This window comes from Triticum aestivum, chromosome 6B (assembly GCF_018294505.1).
Source record: "Triticum aestivum cultivar Chinese Spring chromosome 6B, IWGSC CS RefSeq v2.1, whole genome shotgun sequence".
NCBI classification, from domain to species: Eukaryota; Viridiplantae; Streptophyta; class Magnoliopsida; order Poales; family Poaceae; genus Triticum; species Triticum aestivum.
In genome coordinates this window covers 523,197,746-523,224,467 of record NC_057810.1, presented here as the reverse complement: position 1 = coordinate 523,224,467, position 26,722 = coordinate 523,197,746, and the positions used below count along the sequence as shown (strand labels likewise).

At 47.9% G+C, this 26,722-nt stretch overlaps 2 protein-coding genes across 2 annotated transcripts; both read right to left on the bottom strand.

The window, feature by feature from the left end:
- Positions 1–17,605: 17,605 nt before the first annotated feature.
- LOC123134352 (vacuolar iron transporter homolog 1-like) lies at positions 17,606–18,577 on the bottom strand. Its single transcript, XM_044553621.1, has one exon. The coding sequence runs from the start codon at positions 18,519–18,521 to the stop codon at positions 17,826–17,828; it is 696 nt and encodes a 231-aa protein (XP_044409556.1). The 5' UTR covers positions 18,522–18,577; the 3' UTR covers positions 17,606–17,825.
- A 1,077-nt stretch (positions 18,578–19,654) lies between these two features.
- On the bottom strand, positions 19,655–23,975 carry LOC123137785 (autophagy-related protein 13a). Its single transcript, XM_044557630.1, has 3 exons — positions 22,470–23,975; positions 20,516–20,688; positions 19,655–20,231 (listed from the first exon to the last, which is right to left on the bottom strand). Exons 1-3 carry the CDS (start codon positions 23,622–23,624, stop codon positions 19,946–19,948), a joined length of 1,614 nt encoding a protein of 537 aa, XP_044413565.1. The 5' UTR covers positions 23,625–23,975; the 3' UTR covers positions 19,655–19,945.
- Positions 23,976–26,722: the final 2,747 nt, after the last annotated feature.

Genomic DNA, 26,722 nt, shown 5'->3' with positions numbered 1-26,722 from the left:
ACAACTTGGCTTCAACTAAGGCAAGAACTTAACTTGGCAGCAACTTAACTTTTCCAGTACAAATTGAACTAAACCAGATAGTACATTGGATTTAGATTGGCTACAACTAAACCAACCAACTTAAGATCTTGCCTGCAACTAAGCCAAGCACAAATATAGTGAAAAGAAACAGCACATTATGAAATTTGGCCCTAATCCCAGCTATCTATGCATTCTTCTCTCTCAGTTGAGCTTGTAGAGACAAAAACATGGCCTCCCTTGTGCCTTGATCTTCACTGGGAGCTAGCATTGCAAAATGATCTTCACATGGAGCATTTGATGTTGCACCTTTAAGCTTCCAAACTTCATCACGCAGATCCCCAATGAGCTCACTCCAAAATGTCGGCAATGGATCATCATGCCAGTCCACAAATCCACAACCACCATGCTATTAAGATGCACAAAAAAATTCATATATATATATCATTTGACAGAAGAAAAAGGAAGAAAATTAGGCACAAATAGATTCTCACCATAGCATCCACGCAACTATAGTACCTCCTACCAGGGTTCAGCCTGCTCCAGGAGATCCAGCTTGGCGCCTTCCTCGGAGGCTTGTAGTGGCACATCATTGGAGGCTCATACGCCATTGGGTTCTCGCGGTAGCGCACCGGCGAGCGCGACTCCTCCCCCCTCCTTCCTGTAGCTCGACGGAATCCGGGAGCAGACCCGACACTGGACGACCACGATATCTCCCTCTCCGTCGCCGGCCCCAGCCACCACCTCCACGCTCAGATCTCTCCTATGTTGCGCTCTGTGCGTGGACGAACCCTAGTTTCACTCTGAATTGATACACTTGTGTTGTCCCATTACTAGTAGGAGGTATCGGTCCCACCAGTCAGAATCCCAAAATGTGGTACTGCTTGTGGATGTGATGCCCCAATGTTGGTACTAACATGCAAAAAGTAGCACCAGTCTTGGTACTAACATACAACACGTAGTCCCAAATGTGGTACTGCTTTGCAATTAACTATATTGGATTGTATCAAACAGAAAGCCATAATTCACAAATAACACCACATCAACAGGCACTGCCAACACCATATATGCTTGTACATAATCATCAACATATGAGCATCATTTTGTAGCATTACATAATCATCAACAACAAGATAGGAAACTTTGTAGCATTACATAATCATCAACATATGCATCCACATATGCATCAACTAGTGTACTCCATCAACTAACATCATCTTCAAGTTCAGTCAAGTCATTTGAGCATCATTTTGTAGCATAACAGCATTCAAGCATGAACCAAAATAACACCACATCAGTTCAACATTACATGGCACCTCTTCCTCTTCTAGCAGTGAAGTAGGATATCCAGCCAGTGTGTGTACCATCAGTAGGAATATCAACATAAGTGGAGGCAGCATATTGCCTGGGGGCAGTGAATGGCCTTGGAGCACCTCTTCCATCTCCTCTGCCATCTCCTCCTTTGCCAGCTCCTCCTCTTCCAGCTCATCTGCCAGCTCCTCCTCTTCTAGATGGTGGTGGTGTGGTAGTAGCAGCAGCAACTCTTCCTTGTCTTGATGGTGGTGTACGAGCAGAAGTAGCAACTCTTGCCTGTCTTGCTATTGCTGTAGGAGAAGGACCAGCAGCTCTTGGTTCTGAGTTTCTTGCAGTAGCCTTGCAAAGAAAAGGAAAACAGTTAATAATACTAGAAAGAAATGTACAAGAAAGGAAACATTAGTATATTTCAAGGTGAAAAATTATTACCACATGTTTATTCTTCCTCAAAGCAAGCTCAGGCTTCAACTGTTTAAGACAGTTTGTGTACCTATGCCCTTGGAGACCACAATTGCCACATGTTATGGTCCCCATTCTTGATGTGTCTTTTGGCTTTGGTACTTCAAATTTGCCCTTGATCCTCTTTTCTTTCTTTCTTCCTCTCTTGATTTTGAATGCAGGTGGTTATATGTCTGGACCAGGGGTCCTTGTACAATCATGCTCACCAGGCACAGGAAAGATCATTGGTTCATAAGCTGCAACATAAAAATCTTTCTTGAAGAATTTGCTAACATAATCCTCTGGTTTCCTTTTAGCCTTGTTTATTGCAAAGATGGCATGGTTGCATGGTATGCCACTAAGGTCCCACTTCCTGCATCCACAAGTCTCAAGTTTCAGGTTGACAACATGTGTTTGCTGCCCACTTGTAACTTGCCATAAGTTCACCCCAGCTTGTATTGGCTTGTAGTATCTGGCCCTCTCCTTCTCAACCTCTAGCTTCTCACTGTAATAAGGTGTTATCTCCCATCTTGCTGCCTTTCCACTCTCTCTGTTCCTGTGCCACCTCACCATCTACTTATCTTTTATCCCATCACACATTGTCCTTATAGGTTTTCTCCTAGCATCTAGAATGTACTTGTTGAACACCTCAGACAAGTTGTTCACTACCAAGTCAGCATTGCGGTTTGTGTCAAATGCATGCCTTGCCCATGTTTTTTTTGTATTGCAGTAACCCACTCCCATGCTTCCTCACTTTTAGCTCTAAGGTCATTCATTGCAATATTAAATGTGTGTTCATTGTAGGCATAGCTAGCATTATCCATGCACTTCTTAAGATCTTCACCCCTAAACCCAGCATTTTGGAAACTTGCATATAAATGTCTAAGGCAGAATATTTGGTTGCAATTTGGAAACACAACATTCACTGCATTCAGTAACCCCTGATACACACAATTTAACAAGTCTAAGCTACAAGCTAAAGAAATTTGCACCAATGAAACTCTAAGCTAATGTAAACACTTGTGAAAAACATAATGAAATATGCAAACACATACCTTTTGTTTATCTGACATTATAGTATAAGGTCCAAACTGGCCCACTTCTCCCCTAGGCAAATTTTGAGTTGGTGTAGAAACCAACACCAACTAGGTGTGTCCTCTTGTCCAACTATGCCAAATGTCAGTGGATATATGTTGTTGTTGCCATCTCTACCAGTGGCAGCAAGGAGTTGAGCACCTGTAGCCAGCTTAATAAAGCATCCATCAACACCTGCATAATCAACATTTCCCAACATTAAATACATTTAAGTGAGATACAATATGGAGTACTCTACAGTATGTAAGTGGTGCACAAGGTTCAGAAACTAACCAATGAATGGCCTGCACCCCTTGAGAAACCCCTCCCTTGCTCCATTCATGCAAAAGAACATGGCATGAAATCTTGGGCCTGGGTGGGGTATTTTTGCAGTTGGTACTGGAGTAACAATAGTGACTATTACTCTACTCCCAGGGTTTGTGTCCATGACAGTCTGAGCATAGTCTTTAAGCCTAGGATATTGCTTCTTGTGATCTCCTAACACAGCTTCAATAGTTATGTTCTTTGCCCTATATGCCATGCACTTGGGCACATCTACACCATATTTTTTCATGCATGCATCAATTATAGTCTGAATACTAGTAGTTATATCAGATCTGAAGAGATGCTCATATTTATGTGCTAACCACTTAGCACTAACCCTGGTGGTCTCAGTAGTGCTAGGGCAAGTGTGCTCTAGTCTCATCTTCTTAATTACAAAGGTTTTCTCCCCATTTATAACAGCTGCCACCATAAAGAACTGGCATTATTTATCTGTACACTCAACAATTATTCTCTGATCTGAATTCCTGTGATACTTGAAATTCCTGGCCCGAGTGATGCGCAAATTCAACAAAGCATCTCTGAATTGATGTTGATCCCTAAAACACAACTTTAGACACAGTTGTGTTCATGTGGTTGCTCCATTTTCTCATTGTACCACTTCCTAGCAGGCCTTTTCTTTGCCCTACTCTTCCTTTTCTTTGGTAGGACAAATAAGAGTGGCTCAAAACCATCATCATCACTCTCCCTCAACAACCCCTTCTCTTCTTGACCTGATGATGGTCTGAAATTAGGTTCAACCTCTGGTAGCTTACTGGAATGTGACCTAGTTGCTGGTCCTCTTCTAACTGTTAGCTTCTGTTTCTTAACAGGTACAACTATATTTTCTTCTTCTTCTTCAAAAGTCCTATCTTCCTCTACCTCAAATGAGTCCTCAACTTTAGTGTCACCCTCATAATGTAGCACTTGTTCCTCCTCTGATTGCTCATCATCTGATTCTTCCTCTTGTACTTCTAGCTCTCTCTGTCTCTTCCCCTCTTCCACCTCTACATCTTCATCATCACACACATAATTAGGGTCACTTTCAATTTGACCATCCTCATCACAGGCACAAGCATCACTGTCCTCATATACCTCATATCCTTGATATCCCTCTTCTTCTTCTTCCAAAACAGCTTTCAACTTGGCATTTCCATTCTTGCTTTCTTGTGTGCAAACACCAGGAGGATGAGGTGTGCTAGAGTTGCTACATTGACTCTCAAAAACTACTCCTTGCTGATCAACAACTAAGATAGGAGGCTCACTTAGGTCAAAAACAATAGGCTCTTGGCACACAACAGTGGACAACTCTAGCCTTTCACATTGCTGCCTCTCAAAGTCAGTATTAGGGGGTGGACAAGCCCTAACTAGCAAATTAAGCACCAATTTGTCCTGGATCTTTCCCTTTATCATCTGTCATTCTGCATGATTGTCTACCAAATCCAACCCTTTCTCTCCTAAAGATGGATTTTCAATGTGATACAAAAAATCATATGCGTTAAATCCTTGGGTTTCCATCACCGCAACCAATTCAGATAAGTAATATTTGAACTACACAGCTTCATCTCCAATGGTCCTCTTGCATCAAAATGGATCCTTACTTTCCAAATGTCTTCATCCAAACTACACAAAAAAATAAATTTCATGTATTCATTAGCATAAACCTAAATTTGGAGAGCAACAGTACAGTAAAGAAAATTTCAAGTAACTTTGTTGTAAGTCTAAAATTTACTATTACTACCACAGATGACAAAACATGAATCAATGTAGTTTACTATTTCAGCACTGTCAGAGTTATTTACCCTATTGTATAAGGGGTTTCCTGCATATATTCCACACCTGTACATGTATATATACTGGCCTATGGCCACCTGGAAATACAAGTTGCTTTCCTAACATGGTATTAGAGCTAGGTCAATTTTTTGCACGCTGCAACTCGTGTTGTTGATCCACCTCGCGTCGTTGCCCTCATCTGCGGCCGCCGCTGGCTCTCCGTGCCTGCTCCTCTCCCCCCTGCAGGTAAACGCCAGGACGTGTTGTTCGTCTGTGGTCAGTTCCTTCTTGTCGCCGATCTCCGCCGTCCTTGCCGGATCCCAGCCGCCGCCCTCGCTCGATCTCCGTCACCCTCCCACGCTCCGATCTGCATCAACGTCCGTGGTCGCTCTCTGCCTGAAGTCCCGATCCAGTGGGTTGCCCCAGCCGCCAGGTCCCGCCAGTACTCCAGCCCCCGCCAGGTCCCTCCCGTACTCCAGCCCCCGGGTCCCACCGTTGCTGAAGACGGGTTTCCAACTGCTCTCGATCCTCCAGCCGCCAGGTCCTGATCGAGATTGCTGATCGTCGGCCACCTTTGATTCCTTCGGCTTGATCCAAAAAAAAAACAGTTGTGATGTCTCTGTCCTTGGGCTATGTTGTTCTTCCTCGATGTCCGATGATTTTTTATGGTACCAACTACATTGAGTTTGTCGGCTTCATGTGCATTCACATGCATGGCCTTCGTCTCTGGGGCATTCTTTCTGGCGAGGTCCCCAATCCGCCGTGTCTAGTTCCTCATGTGGCTCCTACTCCCCCGACGCCACCGGTTCTTGTTGTCGACGCTGATCGGGCTGCGAAGGATGCAACAAAGATGGCTAATGACGCTGCCGTTCTTGCTTATGATGAGTAGGTTCAGACCTATGAGGATGCACTTCAGGCTTATCATGCAGCTCTGTCTTCTTACACTCAGTGGCTTGATGATGATGCTCGTGCTGGAGCTGTTCTCATTGCCAGTGTTCTGCCTTAGTTTGCCTCTGAGTTTCTCGGCCTCTCTATTGTATTTGAGATGTGGACTCGGCTTCGTCAGCGCTATCAACCCTCTGGTGATGCCTTATACCCGTTTGTGGTTCGTCAGGAGCATGGTCTTCAGCAGGGTGACTCCACTATTGATGAGTTCTAAGCACAGAGTTCTGCTATCTGGCATCAGCTTGATTCTCTTTGCACTGCTGGTTGTCATACTTGTCAGTGTTTCCAGGTTGTGCGGGCTGATTTGGAGTTTCATCATGTCTATGAGTTCTTGTCTCGACTCCGTAAGGAGTTTGAGCCCCGACGCGCTCAGTTGTTTGCTCGTGGTCATATATCCCTCATGGAGGCGCTTTAAGATCCGTGCTGAGGAGACTCGCCTCCGTGGCACTGGTTTACTTGAGGTTCCCTCTGTGCTTGCTACTCGAGTTCCTGCTATGCCTGCTACACCGACTCCTTCCCACTCGAGTGCTCCGCCGCTCTTGCCTACTCCTACGGGCGGCCAGGGTCGGTCTCGTCCTCACTGCGGCTACTGCAAGATGGATGGCCATGTTGAGTCTCAGTGCTTCCAGAAGAAGAAACACCTGCATAAGGCGCGATCATCAGCTTCAGGGGCTTCTTCTACTTCGACATCTTTAGCCACCGCCTTGACTGAGCAGGATATTCTGCGACTTAAGTGTCTTCTTGCCGCTTCAGGTTCTCCTTCAACGGGTACTGCAGGTTCTGTGACTGATGCTTCCTGCACTGAGCGACCACCCTCTACACAGTCAGGTACATCCTCATGGGTTCTGGACTCCGGAGCTTCTTTTCATATGTCTTCTCATTCTTCAAATTTGTCCTCTCTTAAATCGCTTGATTTTCCTGTTCATGTACTCACTGCTGATGGTACTCCTCTTTCTGTTGCTAGTCGAGGCAATCTTACCACACCTTCTTACTATGTTCCTGATGTTGCTCATGTTCCTCGACTTACCATGAATCTTTTTTCTGTCGGTCAACTTACCGATTCTGGTTGTCGCGTCATCCTTGACGTTGACTCTTGTTCTGTTCAAGATCGTCAAACGCACACTTTGGTTGGGGCTGGCCCTCACCGCCATGACTCTCAGGGTCTTTGGGAGCTAGACTGGCTTCATGTTCCTTCCGCTGCCACCACTATTGCCAGTCCATCCGCTTTTGTCGCTTTAGCTACCGGCTCCTTCCAGCAGTGGCATCATCGACTTGGTCATCTTTGTGGGTCTCGCTTGTCATCATTAGCTCATCGAGGTCTTCTGGGGTCTGTCCCAGGAGATGTCTCTTTAGAGTGTCAGGGTTGTAGACTAGGAAAACAGATTCAGATACCTTACCCTACTAGTGAGTCGGTGTCTCAGCATCCTTTTGATTTAGTCCATTCTGATGTATGGGGTCTGGCTCCGTTCGCTTCGAAAGGGGGCCATCAATACTATATTATTTTCATAGATGATTTCTCTCATTACACTTGGCTTTATTTTATGACTTCTCGCAGTGAGGTTCTTTCCATCTATAAGCGTTTTGCTGCCATGGTTCACACTCAGTTCTCTTCGCCTATTCGACGCTTTGCTTGTTTGGTTGTGTTTGCTATGTTCTTCTTGCCCCTCGCGAACGCACCAAACTGATTGCTTAGTCTGTTGAGTGTGTTTTCTTAGGCTATAGATGAGCGTAAGGGCTACCGTTGTTGGGATCCTATCGGTCGTCGGATGCGTATTTCTCGGGATGTGACTTTTGATGAGTCTTGTCCCTTGTACCCTCGTCCATCTTCCTCGACCTTTTCTGTGGAGGATATCTCTCCCCTCACTTTTCCCGACACACCTATCACTCCAGTTGAGCCCTTGTCTCTCCGTCCTGCTCACTCTACTTCTCCACCTCTTGCCGATTTGCTGCCACAATCTCCCACGGTTTCCTCACCTTGCATGTCACTAGATTCTGCACCTTCATTCTTGGTGATTTCTTCCTCTCCACCTCCTGATTCTACCTCGGCTATTCCTCCCCGTATTCTTCCATCTTTGCCTCAATATTATACTCGTCATTCACGTAATGTGGATGTGTCTGCTGACGTGTCGTCCTCCTCGTCTCAGCCTACCTATGGCTTGCGTCCTCGTCTGCTTCCGCCTATTGATCGCCTTGTTTTTTCAACCGATGGTGCTGTTGTTCTTGAGCCGACTTCTTATCGTGAGGTTGTTGTTCATCCTGAATGGCAGTTTGTGATGGCAGAGGAGATTGCTGCTCTTGAACGCACTGGCACATGGGATCTTGTTTCTCTTCCTCTAGGTGTCCGTCCCATCACTTGTAAGTGGGTCTACAAGGTTAAGACTCACTCCAATGGTTCTCTTGAGTGTTACAAAGCTCGTCTCGTGGCTCGTGGTTTTCAGCAGGAGCATGGTCGTGATTATGATGATACATTTGCTTCTGTGGCCCATATGACCACTATCCGCACACTTCTTGTCATGGCCTTTGCACACCACTGGTCTGTATCTCAGCTTGATGTTAAGAATGCCTTTCTTAACTGTGAGCTGCGTGAGGAGGTATACATGCAGCCACCACCTGGGTATTTTGTTCCTGATGGCATGGTATGTCGTCTTCGTCGCTCTCTCTATGGCCTTAAGCAAGCCCCCAGCGCCTGGTTTGAGCGTTTTGCCTTTGTGGTGACTGCCGCTGGTTTTTCAGCGAGTGCTCATGATCCAGCATTGTTTTTCCACCTTTCTCCTCGTGGTCGTACTCTTCATCTTCTCTATGTTGATGACATGATCATCACTGGCGATTACCCTGAGTATATTGCCTTTGTAAAGGCCCGTCTTAGTGAGCAGTTTCTTATGTCCGATCTTGGACCTCTTCGCTACTTTCTTGTGGTTGAAGTCTCTTCTACCTCTAATGGCTTTTTTATATCGCAGGAAACGTATATACAAGATCTTCTTGTTCGTGCTGCTCTTACAGATGAGCGCATTGCTGAGACTCCCATGGAGCTCAATGTTCACCTCTGTGATACTGATGGTGACCCCTTGCCTGACCTGATGCATTATCGTCATCTTGTTGGGAGTCTTGTTTATCTAGCTGTCACTCGTCCGGATATCTCTTATCCGGTTCATATTCTGAGTCAGTTTGTCTCCGCTCCCACTTCGGTTCACTATAGTCATCTCCTTCGTGTTCTTCGATATCTTCTTGGCACAATCTCTCACCGTCTATTCTTTCCTCGCTCCAGTCCTTTACAGCTTCAGGCATATTCGGATGCTATGTGGGCTAGTGATCCCTCCGATCGCCGTTCACTTTCTGCTTACTGTGTTTTTCTTGATGGTTCTCTCATTGCCTGGAAGACGAAGAAACAGACTGTAGTTTCCCGTTCGAGTGTAGAGGCTGAGTTACAAGCTATGGCTCTTTTGACGGCAGAGGTGACTTGGTTACTGTGGTTACTTTAGGATTTTGGTGTTTCTGTTACTACACCTACTCCGCTCTTGTCTGACAGTATAGGTGCTATTAGCATTGCGCGTGATCCTGTGAAGCATGAACTCACCAAGCATATTGGTGTTGATGCTTTCTATGTGCACACTGGTGTGCAGGATCAGGTTATTGCTCTTCAGTATGTGCCTTCCGAGTTACAGTTGGCAGATTTTCTGACGAAGGCCCAGACTAGAGCGCAACATTGCTTCTATCTCTCCAAACTTAGTGTTGTTAATCCACCATGGGTTTGAGGGGGGTGTTAGAGTTATATATATATAGCCATGTAACCTTTCGTATTTACCCTATTATATAAGGGGTTTCCTGCATATAGCCATCGCCGGCGATCTTCCTCTTTATCATCTGTAATTCTGCATGATTGTCTACCAAATCCAGCCCTTTCTCTCCTAAAGATGGATTTTCAATGTGATACAAACAATCATATGCATTAAATCCTTGGATTTCCATCACTACAACCAATTCAGATAAGTAATATCTGAACTACACAGCTTCATCTCCAATGGTTCTCTTGCATCAAAATGGATCCTTACTTTCCAAATGTCTTCATCCAAACTACAGAACAAATTAAATTTCATGTATTCATTAGCATAACTCTAAATTTGGAGAGCAACAGTACAGTAAAGAAAATTTCAAGTAACTTTGTTGTAAGTCTAAAATTTACTATTACTACTACAGATGACAGAACATGAATCAATATAGTTTACTATTTCAGCACTGTCAGAGTTATTTACCCTATTGTATAAGGGGTTTCCTGCATAGATTCCACACCTGTACATGTATATATACTGGCCTATGGCCACCTGGAAATACAAGTTGCTTTCCTAACAAGCACAATAGAAAAATCAAGGAAAAAGACAATGCCAGAATACTTCACTTAGTCAAACCCTAATCCCAATTTGTTACTGTAATTGAACTAATTTGAGAGTGCACTACACTATGTTACTAGGTTACTGTAATTGTCCTATACTACTCACTTTAATTGGACAAACCCTAATCCCCAACTGGATAAAGCAGAAGATGAACAAACCCTAAAAATCCCCAATTGGATAAATAATCAGAGGAGGAGGAGAAGGGTACTTACAGCATGCCGCCAAGTCCATGTGTCAACTCATGGCTGCTGCTAGGGTTCGCCACCCACAGCTGCGCCAACCGCAACCGCTGCTCCATGGTGAGTAACATCGACTCCTTCTCGTCGTCGGTCGAGTACGCGGAGCTGGAGTCATCGCCACCATCACCGTCGACGCCAGCCGGCCGCTAGGAGGCCAGAATGGCATGTCACCGCCATCATCGACGCCCTCACCGCCGCCTGTCGGAGTCGCCGACGCCATGGACTAGGATTCAGGTCGAGTCGAGGGGAGGGGAGAGGAATGGTACGGTGGGGGATGAACCGGTGCGACCAAACCAGGTTTGGAGAGCGGCTCGTCCTAGTCAGCGCGCGAGCACGCGTTGATTGGCCAGCGTGGCACCTGACGGGTGGGCCTGAGCTGTCGGATCTAGTGTCAATACATATAAAATGGAGTTTTAGCCTTATTTGCAACGGCCTGGAGCAATGTTGGTACTGACACACAAAAATTAGCAATCGTGGTACCAACCTGCATGTGATGCCCCAATTGTGGTACTTTTGTGCAATTAACTCAGTGTTGATGGCTTTTCTTTGTTCGCCGTGTTATATATCACTGCATGAAGAGATCATCACACCCCAAGACCCTCACCGGCTAGCTCTGGTTTCGATGCTTGCCACCAACACCATCAAAGGGCATTGCAAACTTGTGCATACAAAAAACATGAACCATTCTAGCATACTAAGCTATCGTTACCACAAAGATAACGACCAACCGGGGATTAGCAACCAACATCGTGGAATAAACTCTAGCATGCACGGCTTATAGGCAACTGAAATCAAGAGGCGACACCATAGGAGAGGTAGATGCCATCTCTGTGACACTTAAATCAAGAGCTAGGCGCAGACTAAGATCCCTCCCAACATAGCTCCCAACATGGGTAATGAAGGTCGAGAGGATGGAGAACAGGGTTGATTGAGGATGAACTCGGGGAGCACAACCACACCACATCGCGCCGACCAATCCAAACCCAAGGAGAGAAGTAGCATTCACGTATTGTCAATACAACAACACATTAGCAAATTACAACATTACAACACCGTCAGGGCGATAGGAGGCGATCGCCAGGGTGACCGCGTTCTCTCGCTAGGGTTAGGGTTTCGAAGCACTGGGGTGGTTGGATTCTGGCAAAGCTCGGGGCGGCGACGGCGTCTCCCGTGAGTCAGGCCAGTCAACTTGTCTCTCCGCGCTTTGGAGCGGCGCTCATGGTGGGAGAAGCAGGAGGGAAGGATGCCGACGTGGCGAACAAATCTACACCGATCCCATCTGGGGCGGCGGCGGCCACGCCGGCGCGGAAGGGGGCCGGATCTGCTAGCAGGGAGGCGAGTAAGTCTCCTGTAGAGAGCAAAACTCCATATGCGGCGGCAAGTCTTTCAGCGAGGTTAGGAGGCATGGTGCTCATGGACAAGGAGGAGGAGGGGTTTGTCTTCGAAGATCCACACCCAAAAGTCCATAAAGATCACCGTTGGTCTGCTTTAGGTAAAGTTTGTTCTCCCCGTCCTATGAAGATGTCCGTTGTGGAGAAGACGATGCCTAGGGCTTGGGGACTACACAGAGAAGCTAAGTTTGCTGAAATTGGACCTAATATTTTTTAAGTTCACTTTGGTTCTGAGGGTGACTACAGGCATGTCATACACAATGGCCCTTGGCAGTTCGATTTCAGCGTGCTGGTGATGAAGGTGTACGAAGGAGATAAGAGACCGTCTGAGATGATTTTTGATAAAATTGATGTGTGGGTGAGGATCTCGGACCTGCCACCAGATAAGAGGACCGAAGCCTTTGGGAGGGCATTGGGAGATTGGTTAGGGGAGACGGCGAAGGTTGATGTGGATAAAGATGGAGTTGCCAGAGGACAGAATTTTAGGATCCGGACTAAGATCTCTGTGTTTGAACCGTTAATTCGTGGTATTTACTTGAGGAAGAAGAAGGATGATGAGGAGAAGACATGGTTTGATTTTTACTACGAGAAGATTCCGCATTTCTGCTTTGACTGTGGAAGACTTGTTCACAAGGGGGTGAGTGCAATCCCCCAGTTGACTCATCGTCACAATGGGGGGGCTGGCTTCGAGCGTCCCCAGGGAGGAACAATGGGAGCAAAGATGGGTCAAAAACTGGAGGTATGGGAGGCCAGAATAGCTACGGGACCTCTCACACGGGTGAGACGGCTAATAACAACACCATGAACCCGAGGGTCAGGGATATACCTACAAAAAGAAACTTACAAACGGAATTTTCGCGCACCTCGGAGGGTCGCACTGGCGACCCTCCAGTGCATGCAGTAGAGGAAGTATCCAACCCAAACAAAGCTAGAGAGAAGCTCGACATGACACGTGGGAGAGACCTCAGGGACAGCCTTGAGGCAAGGAGGGAAACGGAAATGAGAAGTAAACTAATGGAGCAGCGTGTTGGGAGTCAACGAGCTAAGTTCAGGGAGGCGGGGTGCAAAGAAAAAACAAATGGAGGCAGCAGGGGGTATAGCAGGAACCATGCGTCGGGGGGACATAATGGGCGCCATGCAGATCTAGAGCGGGTCGACCCACTGGGGGGACCCGGTATGCATGGGAACCGGGAACGACGTAGGGGCTATTACGTGAGGAAGGACAGGTCAGATCTTGGGGAGAGACATCGCTTGGAACCAACTTCTTGGAGAGAGGGAGATAATAGGAAGAGGAGGCCGAGGCAGGTGCAGAAGGGACTAGTAGAGAGGATGAGTTCTTTCGCGATACAAGGAGGAAGACTTCCTCGGTGTTTGACCACATCCGTAACAATGATGATAAAGCGGTGGCCCCTGGTGCTCAGAGCCGCCGAGAGCAATGAATCTCCTTGCCTGGAACTGTCGAGGACTGGGGTTGGACTCGACAGTGGGCGAACTGCGGGACCTTATTAGGTCTCACAACCCAGCGGTGGTGTTCCTTTCAGAAACAAAAAAATCAGCTAAAGCGATGGAACGTTTGAAATGGAGTCTGGGATTCACTAGTGGTGTTGCGGTGAGTTGCAATGGGAGAAGTGTTGGTTTGGCTTTGTGGTGGAGGGAGAATGTTAAAGTTACAGTGAGGTCGTGGTGCCAATACTTTATAGATGCTGAGATCGAGTGGGAGTGTAAACTCTATAGGATCACTGGATTCTATGGAGAACCCAAAACCGAGTTGAGGAAGAAATCATGGGATGCTATCCGCTTTCTTCGGGCTTAAGATAACCTACCGTGGCTATGTGTCGACAATTTTAACGAGGCCCTCTTCCATACTGATCAGGTGGGGGGTAACCCAAGGTGTTTCAATCAAATGGAGGATTTTCGAGATTGCTTAGCCGACTATGGCCTGGCTGATCTTGGCTTCACTGGCTACCCCTACACGTGGGATAACAAAAGGGATGGAAAGGATAATATTCAGGTTCGGTTGGACCGTGCCACATGCAATGATGGTTTTTTGAGTCTTTTTCCTGAGACTTCAGTAGAGCATCTTCTCTGTGAAGAATCGGACCACCAAGCCCTCCTGGTACGTATGTTAGAGACGGCTCCACAACGCTCGAGGATGGGGGAGCGGCCGTTCAGATATGAGGAGGCTTGGACCAGACATGATCAGTATGAGGCCATGATAGCGGAGGCTTGGGAAGCGGCGAGCACGGGTGAGGAGGGGGTAACGGCAGTTTGGCAAAAACTTGGCAAAATGGCAGGCTCGATGCAGAGATGGGCGTGAGAGGTTTTTGGGTCGATACGAAGGAAGATCAAACAGCTAAAAGCCCAACTTTTAGAAGCAAAGGAATGGGCGCTTAGCTCGGGTTATCAGCACGAGGTTCGGGAGCTAGAAGAGCAATTGAGGGAGGTATATGAAAGAGAAGAACTTATGTACAAACAGCGCTCCGGAGTGGATTGGCTAAAGGCAGGTGATCAAAATACAAAGTATTTTCAGAACTGGGCATCGCATCGTAAAAGAAAGAATACCATCAAGGCTTTGCGACGACCCGATGGCTCTAGGTGTACAATGGACGAGGAGATGAGAGCCATGGCAGCTTCGTTCTATGAAGAGTTGTTCAAGTCGGAAGGATCGGTGGGGGTGGAGGGAGTGCTACAAAACATTCAGTGGGCGTATTACACAGGAGATGAACACGGAGTTGATAGCGAGTATTTCAGATTCTGAAATAGAGACGGCTCTATTTCAGATGGGGCCGACTAAAGCCTCGGGGCCGGATGGGCTCCCCGCGCTCTTTTATCAGTGACACTAGTCGCTACTCCGGGATGACATTTGCAGAGCTGTGTGGGATTTCCTGGGTGGAGTTGCTACACCAGAGGGTTTTAATGCTACATTGATAGTTATGATTCCAAAAGTCAACTCGCCGGAGCTGTTGTCCCAGTTTCGACCGATTAGCTTATGTAATGTGCTGTACAAGATAGCAACAAAGGTGTTGGCCAACCGATTGAAGGGTATACTTCCGTTGCTTATATCAGAGGAGCAGAGTGCTTTCGTCCCTGGGCGCCTTATCACAGATAATGTGCTAGTGGCCTATGAGTGTGTCCACGCCATTCGCAACAGGAAGAGGAAGAGACCCTTATGTGCTGTGAAGCTTGATATGATGAAGGCTATGAACGTGTTGAGTGGGTGTTCTTGAAGCAGATGATGGAACGGTTTGGATTTGCAGAGTCATGGATAGAGATGATCATGCGGTGTGTGACGACGGCAAATTTCTCGGTAAAGCTCAACGGTGCATGTTCTAGGTGCTTTTTACCCTCCCGAGGCCTCAGACAGGGAGATCCTCTGTTGCCTTATCTGTTCTTATTTTGTGTTGAGGGTTTCTCGGCTCTGTTGAGGAAAGAGCAAGCAGAAAATAGACTGAAAGGAGTGACGTTGGGAGCACTGCCCCCCATGTAACGCATCTCCTTTTTGCAGATGACAGTATTGTGTTCTTGGAGGGCTCCACTGAGTACCTAGAGACTCTAAGGGAGATCTTAGTGAGTTACGAGCAAGCTTCGGGACAGAAGGTGAATTTGCAGAAATCTTCGATTTTCTTTGGCAAGGGCTGTCAGGACAACACTAAAGAAGAGCTCAAGGCGGTGCTGGGGGTGACCTCGGAAGCACTAAGTGAACGGTACCTTGGTCTCCCAACACTGGTTGGACGATCAAAGGAGGGCATCTTTCATTATGTAATGGAGAGTTCAAAGGGTAAATGTAGTAGATGGAAGGGTTTAGGCCTTTCAAAGAAGGCAAGGGAGGTTCTTATCAAGTCTGGTCTCCAAGCAGTACCAACCTTCACCATGAGTTGTTTCCACCTCACAAAGAAAACATGCCGGAATCTGAATTCTATCTCGTCAAAATTCTGGTGGGGGGCAAAGGATGGTGAGAAAAAAGTACATTGGATTTCATGGCAAAAGATGTGCACCTCGAAAAGGGATGGAGGTATGGGTTTCCGCGACCTGACAGTGTTTAATCAGGCTCTTCTTGCAAAGAAAGCCTGGCGTGTCTTACAATTCCCAGAGGCGTTAGTGGCAAGAGTGCTCAAGGCACGCTACTTCAAAGAGGAATCCATTTTGAGCGCAACGTGTCCTGCTACAGCCTCATACACTTACAGAAGTATTTTGCATGGCCGGGATCTACTTCGCGAAGGCTTGGTGTGGAGAATTGGAGACAGATCCAAGGTGAGTATACATCACAGTAACTGGATCCCAAGAGGCGGGTCCATGAAGCCATTGGGACAGACGTATATACCTGGCATGACGAAGGTGGCAGATCTCCTGTTGCCGGACGGAAGGAGCTGGGATCGCGACCGAGTCAGGGAGATGTTCACCCCGGATGATGCTAGCGACATTTTGCAGATTGTGGTGGGTGGTTTGGATGCTGATGACTACCAAGCTTGGAATTTCACAAAGAATGGAATCTTCTCTGTTCGCTCAGCTTATCACTTGAAAATGGCCATGCTCAGATCGCGCTCCGGACGGCCGGAGTCATCTAGCTCGGTGAACAAACACAAGGCGTATATGGCCCTCTGGGGCACGAATGCACCGGGAAAGGCCAAGATCCATCTTTGGAGACTAATTTCAAATGGACTGGCAGTTGGAGCAGAGCTCCATCGATGAAGGATAAAACCTGGGGTTTTCTGTGTTGCTTGTGGGCGTGAAGAAACTATATTTCATTGGTTTTGGGCGTGTCCACACTCTGAACTTTTTTGGCGGCTATTTCGATCGGAGATGGGAGATTTGGTGGCGATCCCACCATGCCAGTTGGACTCCCAGAGAGAGATAGCACATTGGCTACTACAGTGGCTAGCGGGAGCTTCCGATGAGGCAAAGCAGGCAACGATGCAGGCATTATACAGCCTATGGCTGTCGAGGAATGAGACACGAGAAGGGAAAATGATCAAACACCCACACGAAATACTGGGTGTGGTTTTGAGGCAAATGGAGGAGTGGAAGATGGCACATCCCGCATCAGATAACACTCCGGCACGCTTGCAGATTCAGAAATGGGAGCCACCGGATGAGGGCTGGATCAAGGTGAATTCTGACGGCGCAATATCCAAGATGGGAAACAAGGCTGGAGGTGGGGCTGTGCTACGGGATCATATGGGGGCATTCAGAGCTGGTATGTGCCACCACTTCCAGGAGTTGGTCGATCCTGAGGTGGCTGAGCTCTTGGCATGTAAGCGGGCTCTCGAAGTAGCAAAAGATATCAACGAGACGCACGTGCATGTCGAGCTAGACGCTAGAGGAGTCGTGCAGATGTTGAAGAAACACACTAAGGAGCTCTCGCCGTCTGGGCCTCTGGTGGAGGAGATCAAATCCTTGATGCAGTCCTTTGTCGACTCTAAGGTGTCTTGGGTTAGACGTTCTGCTAATGCTGCCGCGCATAAGCTAGCTAGAGTAGGAGTTGGTGATGAACTTTGTAAGGTTTGGTTGGGGCTCCCCCGGATTTCGTTCTTTCTGTTTTGTCGGATGAGATTCCGAACATCGTAATTTAATAAATGCGGTAGTATTTTCCCTAAAAAAAACACCGTTGAGATATTTGAATGGCCTCATGACAAGTTGTGACTGTACATAAGCAGTGACATTTCCGAGTGCAGAATGACATGCAACATTCTTTTCATAGGCCAGCAGCAGCAAACTTCATAATCTGTATTCAAATATACGATCTCCTGGCTAGTAGTACGACCGGCCACATGCACGTTAGTAGCAATATACTTACATGATATGTTTTCGTAAAGCGCAGCACCAACAGACCTAGCGCTACTCTGCTAGTCTTGTTTTCTAAATAATCCATTGGCTCGGTTATTCCCGCGGCAAAATATATACTTCTGCCCGTAATTTGCGCTCGCCTAAGCGCCGTGCACTCCGAAGAGCTTAAGCGCCCCGTAGGTGGTGGCCATGGCGAGCCACCCTCCCACCAGCACCCGGGCCCCGGACCGCACCACGCTCGCGCCGCCCAGGTACGCGCCCAGCACGCCGAAGCCGGCAAGCCCGACGCTGCTCGCCGCGCACACGGCCACAACCCTGCCCGCCCACGTCCGCACGAACCCGCCGCTCAGAAGCGGCAGCGCGGCGCCCGCCGCGAACGCCAGGGCCGACGCGCCCGCCGCCAGCATCGGGCTCGGCAGGTTGCTCCTGTCGCCGTCGCCGCCGCGGATGCGCTTGATCTGGGCCACCTCGATGTCGTACTGCGCGTACACGGACACGAACTCGCCGATGGCCATGCTGCAGGCGCCGGACACGAGCCCCGCGACGCCCGACACGAGCATCGCGCGCTTGGAATCGTTGACGGCGCCAACGCCGATCATGAGGGAGGCCACGGTGACGAGGCCGTCGTTGGCGCCCAGGACGGCCGCGCGGAGCCACTGTGCGCGCGCTACGTAGTTGACGCCGTCGCCGCCCGGGCTGCCACCACCCGCCTCCACGTCGTCGTCAACGTCGGCCGCCGCAGGACTGATCTCTTCTTGCTTCGGCTTGGCGGGGGACTTGGGTGCGGCGTCCGCGGCCGCGTGGACGTGCGAGCTAAGGTCGGCGGCGGGAGCCATGGACGCAACACACCGCGGGTGTAATGAGATGAGCTCTAGCACTGTTGTGTGCAAATGGGAACCTGGACTGGAGCGTGGTAACCACACTCGCGGCGGCCGGGGTATTTATAGGGAAACTAGCTCATCGTCATGGATTTTTGTTCTAGCACTGTAAAAAAAATGGAATGACACGTGGCCACACATAGAGATCAACTTTCTGTGAGTCGCACGCCTTCGGCGGGTATTATATGGGCACTGCAAAGAGTTTTGATTCGAAATAGCGAGTTTTCTTTTTCTTTATTAATTGATCCAGAGACGTGGTGCGACGTTTCTTCTCTCTCGGTTGAACGTGGTGCGACATCTGGGACGCGCTCGAGAACACTTCGGGCCGGTGGGATTCCATTTCCACGAGAGTAAAAACGGCACGTTCGCAACTTTTTTTGAACAACGGTACAAACGCAGGCGCTCATACATCCATCCCACTCGGTTGTCTGAGGGCTGCTGCACTGTGAAACTTTCGCTCAGAGCATCCCACGAAAATTTTCGACGAATCCGCAAAACTGGGAAAGAACGGCATTTGGCTTGTTTTGTTCCAGTCTCACTCCATTCCTCTGATACACAAATGCGAACAGAAGCATCAGCACAACCGGCCACCAACTTACTGGAAGATGAAACTTGTGAACAGATGTGCTCATGTTATCCGCCTAAAGCTGAACGGGTTCAGAAGCTTGCTTGCGACGCCTCACAGCTCAACATTTTCAGGAAACATTTGCGGTATCCTGCTCTCCTTGGAGCGGATGTAGCGCGTTCTCAATGGAAACAAGCAAAAGGGATGATGAAGATGATTCCTGCCGTTACTTTACTCATTTACAGAGACGCGTTTGCTCTGAAGAAAAGGGCAGATGCCACAAGAAAGGGAAATGGATACACATAGGCCAGGCTGAAAGCAGAAACTCCAACGTTGCAAGCAAGCTCGAAGCTGCCATTTTCGATTCTAGGAGTGCGCTTTACAGATAACCAGGTAGTACAGAAGCATCAGTCGCAAAGCAAGTAAGCAGAATTCATGGTTTCATACTGCTCCGTGCACAGAAATTTCAGCTCACAACATCAACGATCCAGCGCACCAAGAGCACTAGTACAAAGAGCTGCTGACATGGAACAAATAAATAGTTCAGTATGATGATGATTATATATAATTCCAAACACACACCAGTGGGTTTCCAGCAACAAGAATCCTGTCGGTTTTGCTTTTATGCAAAACACTATCAACAGAGGCGGATCATGAGACTGCTTGAGTTTGAGAATGAGGTGCCGTAAAACAAGTGCCAGTTGATGGTTATATACATAGCTCATGGAGATATCCTCACTCATCAATACGGACTACCGATCTTACCGTGTAATAGTATCCTGTGTGATTGGCTGATTGGGAGCCTTCGTCCGTTAAGTTAGGATCTATCGAATGAATCTTGCATTCTAGATCTACTACGGGAGAGCAGGTTCTCCTTTATATCTTTGAAAGATTCAAGCTCCTCGAATGCATCAGACGTTCTACGGGACATGAACGAGCTGGTGTTGCCTGCTTCGGTAGATTCAGCCCTTGATGTAACAGATGAATTGCTAGGATCTCGCAACGGACGTGCAGACCTCAGCAGATGGACAAGATAGCCAACCGCAGCATCTTGTGATTTATGCGAGGACGAAGCCGACTGGTCCTCCTTACCACCACTGCTCCTGTAAAGTGCATGTCATGGAAGCACATCAAATTTTGCTAATCAGTAAGATCTACTCCCTCTGAGAACATCACATATAAGACGTTTTAGATCACTAGTGATCTAAAACGTCTTAGCTTGTTTACAGAGGTAGTACTAAATAGGGTTAGGAACAGCGTCTCAAGTACTAAACATCACATATAACATATACATGTAGCATATACTGCTTATAATTAACTAACTGGATACCCAGGTCATGAACCACATGGAAATATCTGCCAAATTTGAAGCAGGACTCAAACATACCCAGGTCTGGAATCAGGTGCATCGACATCATCCACAGCAAAAGGAAGATATGCATCATCAGTATCATCTTGCGTAGACAGTCTGCTTGAACTCCTTGAAATCCCATGTCGTGGGGAACCACTAGAGGAGAAAACACCTGAGAACCTACCAGATTCCTCCCTACTGTCCTTAGTCTGCATATAGGCCAAAAGATATAGACTTAGCAGGCATAAAACCTAGTCTATCAACCTTGGTTTATACTGAGTGCAATGGAAAATGAAGGCTAAGACTCATATGCTGCTCGTCATAGGTGTGAAGAGTGGTGACCCGTTTGCCTGCCACTTTGGGCATAAAACTTTACCAACATCCAAACATCCCCTCACACTTGCAGTACACAGGTTGTGGACCATGCGAAAAAGATAAGAAGGAAATGCCCATAATATGTCGGAATTAGTTTTTTATAAGATGTGGCCCACAAATCAGTTAGCGGAAACAGACACTTGAGGATTTGTTAAGCAGAAATGGAGTGGACACAAAAGTTATTTTGGGTAAACTAAATACTGATTTATGAAGAAGACGTGCTTAGAAAACTCAAGCAGGTGCACCGACTGGTATTCCTTGTACAAGAACGGCTACGACACCAGGCACTCCACGGAATACATTACACCAACAGGAGTTGAACTCTGGTACTCCAAACATCATAACTCAATTAGAGTAGGCGGGCTTATCTCTCATGCGGCCCCACCAACTGAGACTGAGAGATGCTCAGTTATGAAGAAGACGTGCCAATTTGGCTTATTATATTAGAAAAAAAACAAGGACATATGATTAGAAATAAAATCTTAGAAATCCACTGATTTCTGATGTGAACACTATGTTTGTCAGCTATCTGCATAGTGATTTCCAGTATCAAATATGAATATAACAAGTTTCACATCTATCTTGGCAGAGTTATTTCCACTCCCAGATATGAATACTACAACAAAATTAAGATTTTCAAGTTTTGACATATAATGTGAAGTACAAGATATATATTTATTCCCCCAAAATAATATGTATATTCACACAATAACATTCTCACCAAAAGTTGATAACCAATATTTCACTACGACCAAGTATGTGTAATGCATAAACTAATTTATGAATTGCATCAGGGATACAGAGGGGGTCTATTGGAAAAGGGTGAGCTTACGCAAGGCCTTATAAAACTAGCAGCCAGGATATAAAATGCACCAGAGGTCCTATAAGTATCACAAGTATGTCAAGTTGGTCCTAAAAGTATCAAAACGCATATTTCAGGAACTTGTCTATTTTTGGGACTCAAATATGCATTTCAAACTGTTAGGACTAACCGACTAAGGTTATTTAGTCTGGACAGGTTTGACCTACAAAGAACCAGGAGAGGTGTGCCATTTCCAAAATAAGAAATTCAAATAAATAAAATAACATGTCAGCCTTCGAGCAATTCTAGAGAATTCTATGCTCCCATCGCGGTATGTATGTAGTATGGGTTGACAATACGATAATCATTAGTAATTAGACAAAATTCAGTAAAAAGAAGGTGTAGTATGCTGCAGCACCCTAGGTTACAAGATTATGAAAATCATATCATACCAAGTGCCAGTCTGGAGTGATACAAATTATGCCACTGTAACTATCAGGCTAAATGTTCGAGAAATAATATCAGGCTAAACCAAACAAGTTATGCATACTACCTGCAGAATTGGTGAAGGGGAGATTTATCAACATAACTTTACGGTTGGGTGCATGTGTTCCCGTGGCCTTTCGACTTTAATGGGACTACTAAAATTACCAAGATTCCACCCTACTTGACACAATATCATATCAACCACCCTTATAAACTCCGTCCAGGCTGCATTTCGGATACCATAACAATCTGTACTGTCCTTGAGTTTTCAGTTATGCACACAAACATCATCAGTTAAGCATATGCATTGCAAACGCGAGGAATCACCTTTGGAGCAGCAGGCAAGTTAGCGTAGAGATCGGCTATCCGGAGCCCCTCTGCCTTCCGGGATGAGCGGCCGCTCTCTGTGAGTGACTCGTGTGACCGTGCCTCCCCTCGCACGCTCTTGGGTGAAGGTGGAGGTAGCATGAACCCCCTGCTGGGATCGGACATGTTCCGATACTGGACAGGGCCCCTCCCTCCGCCCGCTTGCGGTATGCTCATTGGTGCGGTCTCCCCGCACAGCCGCGACTGCAGGTAGCCGCCACCGAACGTGGGAGGAGATGGCGTGGGAGACGCGTACAGCGTTGGGGGCGGTGAGAACTTGGCGTGCTGCCCGGGCGACTGTGGCCAGTAGGCACCAGCAGGCGACGCCCAGCTGTTGGGGCGGCGTGAGGGCAGCGGCAAGGCCGAGCTGGCAGGCTCTGTGAGCGACGACGGGAAGGAGCGCATAGGCTCCGCTGCCGGGCTCCCGACGTAATCGGTGATGAGCATGGCGGAGGAGAGAGACGTGATCTCGAAGTTGTAGGCGGCGAGGCTGGGGAGGTACTGGACGGACACGACCAGGCGGCCGAGGTGGGTCTCTACGGGGGGGAAGCCGCGGGTGCGCATGGCCGCCTCGTCGGCGCGGGAGAAAGGGGCGGCGAAGGAGCCGACGCGGTGGCCCATCTCGTAGTTGTAGCCCTGGCCGGACGCGCAGAGCGTGCGGAAGACGCGGTACGCCGGGAGAAGGCGGAGCGTGGTGTAGAGCGACCTGAGCAGCGTGATGCAGCGCTTGTACGCCCTGTTGACGGCCAGCCCTTCCCCCGCCTCGGCGGCCGCCCTCTCCCCAGCCGACCAGGGCTCGCACGCCACCGTCCACCTCTCCACCACCTCCTCCTCCTCCCCGCCGGCCGACGGGGCCAGGTACACGTCCACCACGACCGGCTCCCCGAGGGCCGGCTCCGGGACGTGCTCCGCCGCGGGCGGCGCGTGGAGCGGCAGGTGGAACCACCTGTCCCGCCTCCGCACCGCCGCCGACGCTGGCGCCGGCGCGATCGGGCGCGGCGCGCGCGCGGCGAGGATGGCGTGCAGCGCCTTGAGGTGGAACTGCGGCACCATCAGCTCCGCGCCAGACCGGCCGCCGCCGCCGCCACCACCACCAGAGTCCGACAGGCTCGCCATTGCGACCAATCTACTACTCCCCGCAACTCCGCGGCAGTCAAACCCTGTTCCCCGCTGCTACTCTGCTGCATGGCTGGGGCGCGCGCGGCAGTACGGCCGCATAAATCTGGGCTCGATGGCGCGCCAGGGGCGATCGGATTGGAGAAGGCGGATCCGCGCACGACCGGGACCGGGACCTGGCTTGCTCGGGAAGGAGGAGGAGTTCGGATATGTCGTTCGTTCGTTTTGGCGTGCACGACCGTGGGATTGGGGAATTTGGTTCGTGGTTTTGAATCGCGCGAACGGGTGGTCGCTGTTGGCGTCCGTCACGCCGCAATCAGTTTCGTTTTAGGTGCGGCGAGCAAGGCATCTCATCATCACCACTTCACCAGTTCCAATGATTTGCGTTGCGATAAGAAGACAGACTCTCTCTCTCTCTCTCTCTCTCTCTCTCTCTCTCTCTCTCTCTCTCTCTCTCTGTGTGTGTCATTCAAAAAAAAAAGAGTCAAAGATAGTTTTGCCAAATTTTGTCAAATTTGGGTTGGTGAAGTGTAAATTTTGGACCGATGATGATAAGAATTAAGATGCGGCTGCTGTTGGCGTGGCTGTGCCGTGCACGTTGGCCGCGTGCACGTTTGGAGCTTGTTTGGTGGAGTGGAGAAGGAAGGGAGGAAGCTTTGAAGGGATGGCTGAATGAATAATAATATTTCCTTCCTTTGATTCCCTCCCTCGTTTACCTATCAATCAGCCTATAATAGTACTGGGACTGTTGTTGCTTTGGCGTGTGGAGGAGCGCGAGACAGGCGTGTTCGTCCCTTCCGAAAGAGGGCTTCGTAATTGCTTTGGACTTTTGTAGTACCACATCTACATGGGACGGGATAGGGTCCTCCAACAGTGTGTGCATACTCCCGCAAACCAACCAACGTGTGTTAACCTGTGTTTGAGATGGTTAGGTGTATAATAGTATTTACAGTCTATCTGGGTTTAAATCATGATGCTCGTATTTATCCTAGATTTAGAAACGTCAATTAAAATGAGTCGAAGAAAACATTTTTTTTCGATAGTTGTGTTATTGTTTCATTTGGTCCTAATCAAAATAAAGTTTGCATGTTTTCCTTTGATTGGAATTTTCTTTACTTCAGAATTCACTTCGTTCAAGGCTATGTTTGGACAGACGTGTAATTTTCATTACTCCCTCCATACCACAATGTAGTGCGTCCGCACTTAGAGCATGGTTAATAGTATAGCCAACTGCTGGCTATAAGCCATTGCCATGTCATCTATAGCCCATCTTATAGCCAATATGTACAATAGTTGATTAGAAGAGTGTATTACTTTTTTATTATATGGCCCACGTTTCACTCTCACAAAGTGACTAGGAGCACGTGCTAGAGCTGGCTCTTCACCAAGAGCCCGCTTATCTTCTCTCTCTTCTTCTCTTTCCTCCAACTAAGTAAAAATATACTAGTTTATTTCTTATAGCCAGCTGACTCAGCTCTATTGTACCTGCTCTTACCGAGATCCAAATTTGACTGTAAATTTAACCAACAAGACCGATTACGTCGGGAGCAAAAATTATATCACTAAATTCATGTCAAAAATATGAATTCAGTGGTATAGTTTTTGCTCCCGCTGCAGTCGGTCTCGTTTGTTAATTTATGGTCAAACTTGAATCTCGATAAGCGCAAGCGCACTACATTGTGGAATGAAGGGAGTAATAAATATCCCAGACAAACATGGATGCTTGCATTTGATCTCTACTCGTCCTCTAGACAAAACCCACTCCACAATACAATCATGCAGGAGTACTATGGATTCGGACATACTTGAACCTTAGGCTCAGTCTTACTGTTGAATGAGAATGACAACAGAGGAGAGACTCCCCTGTCTTATTCTTATAAGAGATGAGGAACTTGAACCCGCGTTGTCGACATTAGGCCATCTCCAACGGCAACCTGCAAAAAATCTCCCGCATCCGTCCACGGACAGAGGATTAGTCCGCGGACACGGATGCACGAGATCGACAACCAACTGTGGTTGCATACATCCGGCCTTTCAAAAAAATCTCAGTCTGCACGATCAAGTAGCCACATGCAAAGGGCACAGAGTTCAAATAGCCGCATGCAGCACTAGTTCAAATATTTACATCCCAACATTGTTCTCCCCTTTCACCGCCCACTCATGCTCAATCAGATCTTCCTTGAGCTGCTCGTGAGTTGGTCGATGCGGAATTTGTTGATGCATTTGAATAAACTCCTCAAATGTGGCCGGATTCTGGTCCGAAAGTTGGATAGGATCACCCATGTTCTCAAATTCCAGAGCTGCGGCAGCATCGTCACCCTCGTCCTCGACGATCATGTTGTGGATGATCACACAACATCATCACCTCCCACAAGGTCTCCGAATCCCATAGTTTTGCAGGTCCACAAACAACTGCAAAAACACACCCGAAGAACTCCAAATGCCCTCTCGACATCCTTTCTAGCCGCCTCTTGTCTTTGGGTAAAATGGGCCTTTTTCTGGCCAATTGGGTTTAAGATGGTGCTGAAAAAGATAGCCCATGGAGGATAGATACCGTCAACCAGATAGTAGCCCATGTTGTACTCATGTCCATTGACAGTATAGTGGCAAAAAGGAGCTTTTTATCCAGTCAGTCTCGCAAACAACGGCGATTGTTGCAGCACATTGATGTCATTTTGAGACCCGGGCATGCCAAAAAAGCGTGACAAATCCAAAGATCATGTGATGCTACTGCTTCAAGAATGATGGTGGGCTTCTTAACATGACCCTGATATTGCCCTTGTAAAGTCTTCGGGGAACTCTTCCATTTCCAATGCATGCAATTAAGAGATCCAAGCAAACCAGACCACCCTATTGCTTCTGAGATTGTCAGGAGCCTCTCGGTGTCTGCCACAGTTGGTTCTCAGGTACTGAGGTCCGAACACCTTGACCACAACAGTTGCAAACCTGACCATGGCATCTCCACATGTGCTCTCAGACATCCGTAGGTACTCGTCCCATGAATCAACGGTCGTGCCATATGCAAGCATCTGAAGTGTGGCCATTCACTTCTGGTAACTAGAGAAGCCAATCGTTCCCATGATGTCCTTCTTCGGGAT

What these genes read in the sequence shown, in the direction of transcription:
- LOC123134352 (XM_044553621.1), bottom strand. Translation starts at nt 18,521, where the DNA reads ATGGCTCCCGCCGCCGACCTTAGCTCGCACGTCCACGCGGCCGCGGAC.
- LOC123137785 (XM_044557630.1), bottom strand. Translation starts at nt 23,624, where the DNA reads ATGGCGAGCCTGTCGGACTCTGGTGGTGGTGGCGGCGGCGGCGGCCGG. An exon ending in ACTTGCCTGCTGCTCCAAAG is followed by an intron (nt 20,689 to 22,469) that starts GTGATTCCTCGC and finishes GCCTATATGCAG; the next exon opens with ACTAAGGACAGTAGGGAGGA. An exon ending in GCACCTGATTCCAGACCTGG is followed by an intron (nt 20,232 to 20,515) that starts GTATGTTTGAGT and finishes TGCACTTTACAG; the next exon opens with GAGCAGTGGTGGTAAGGAGG.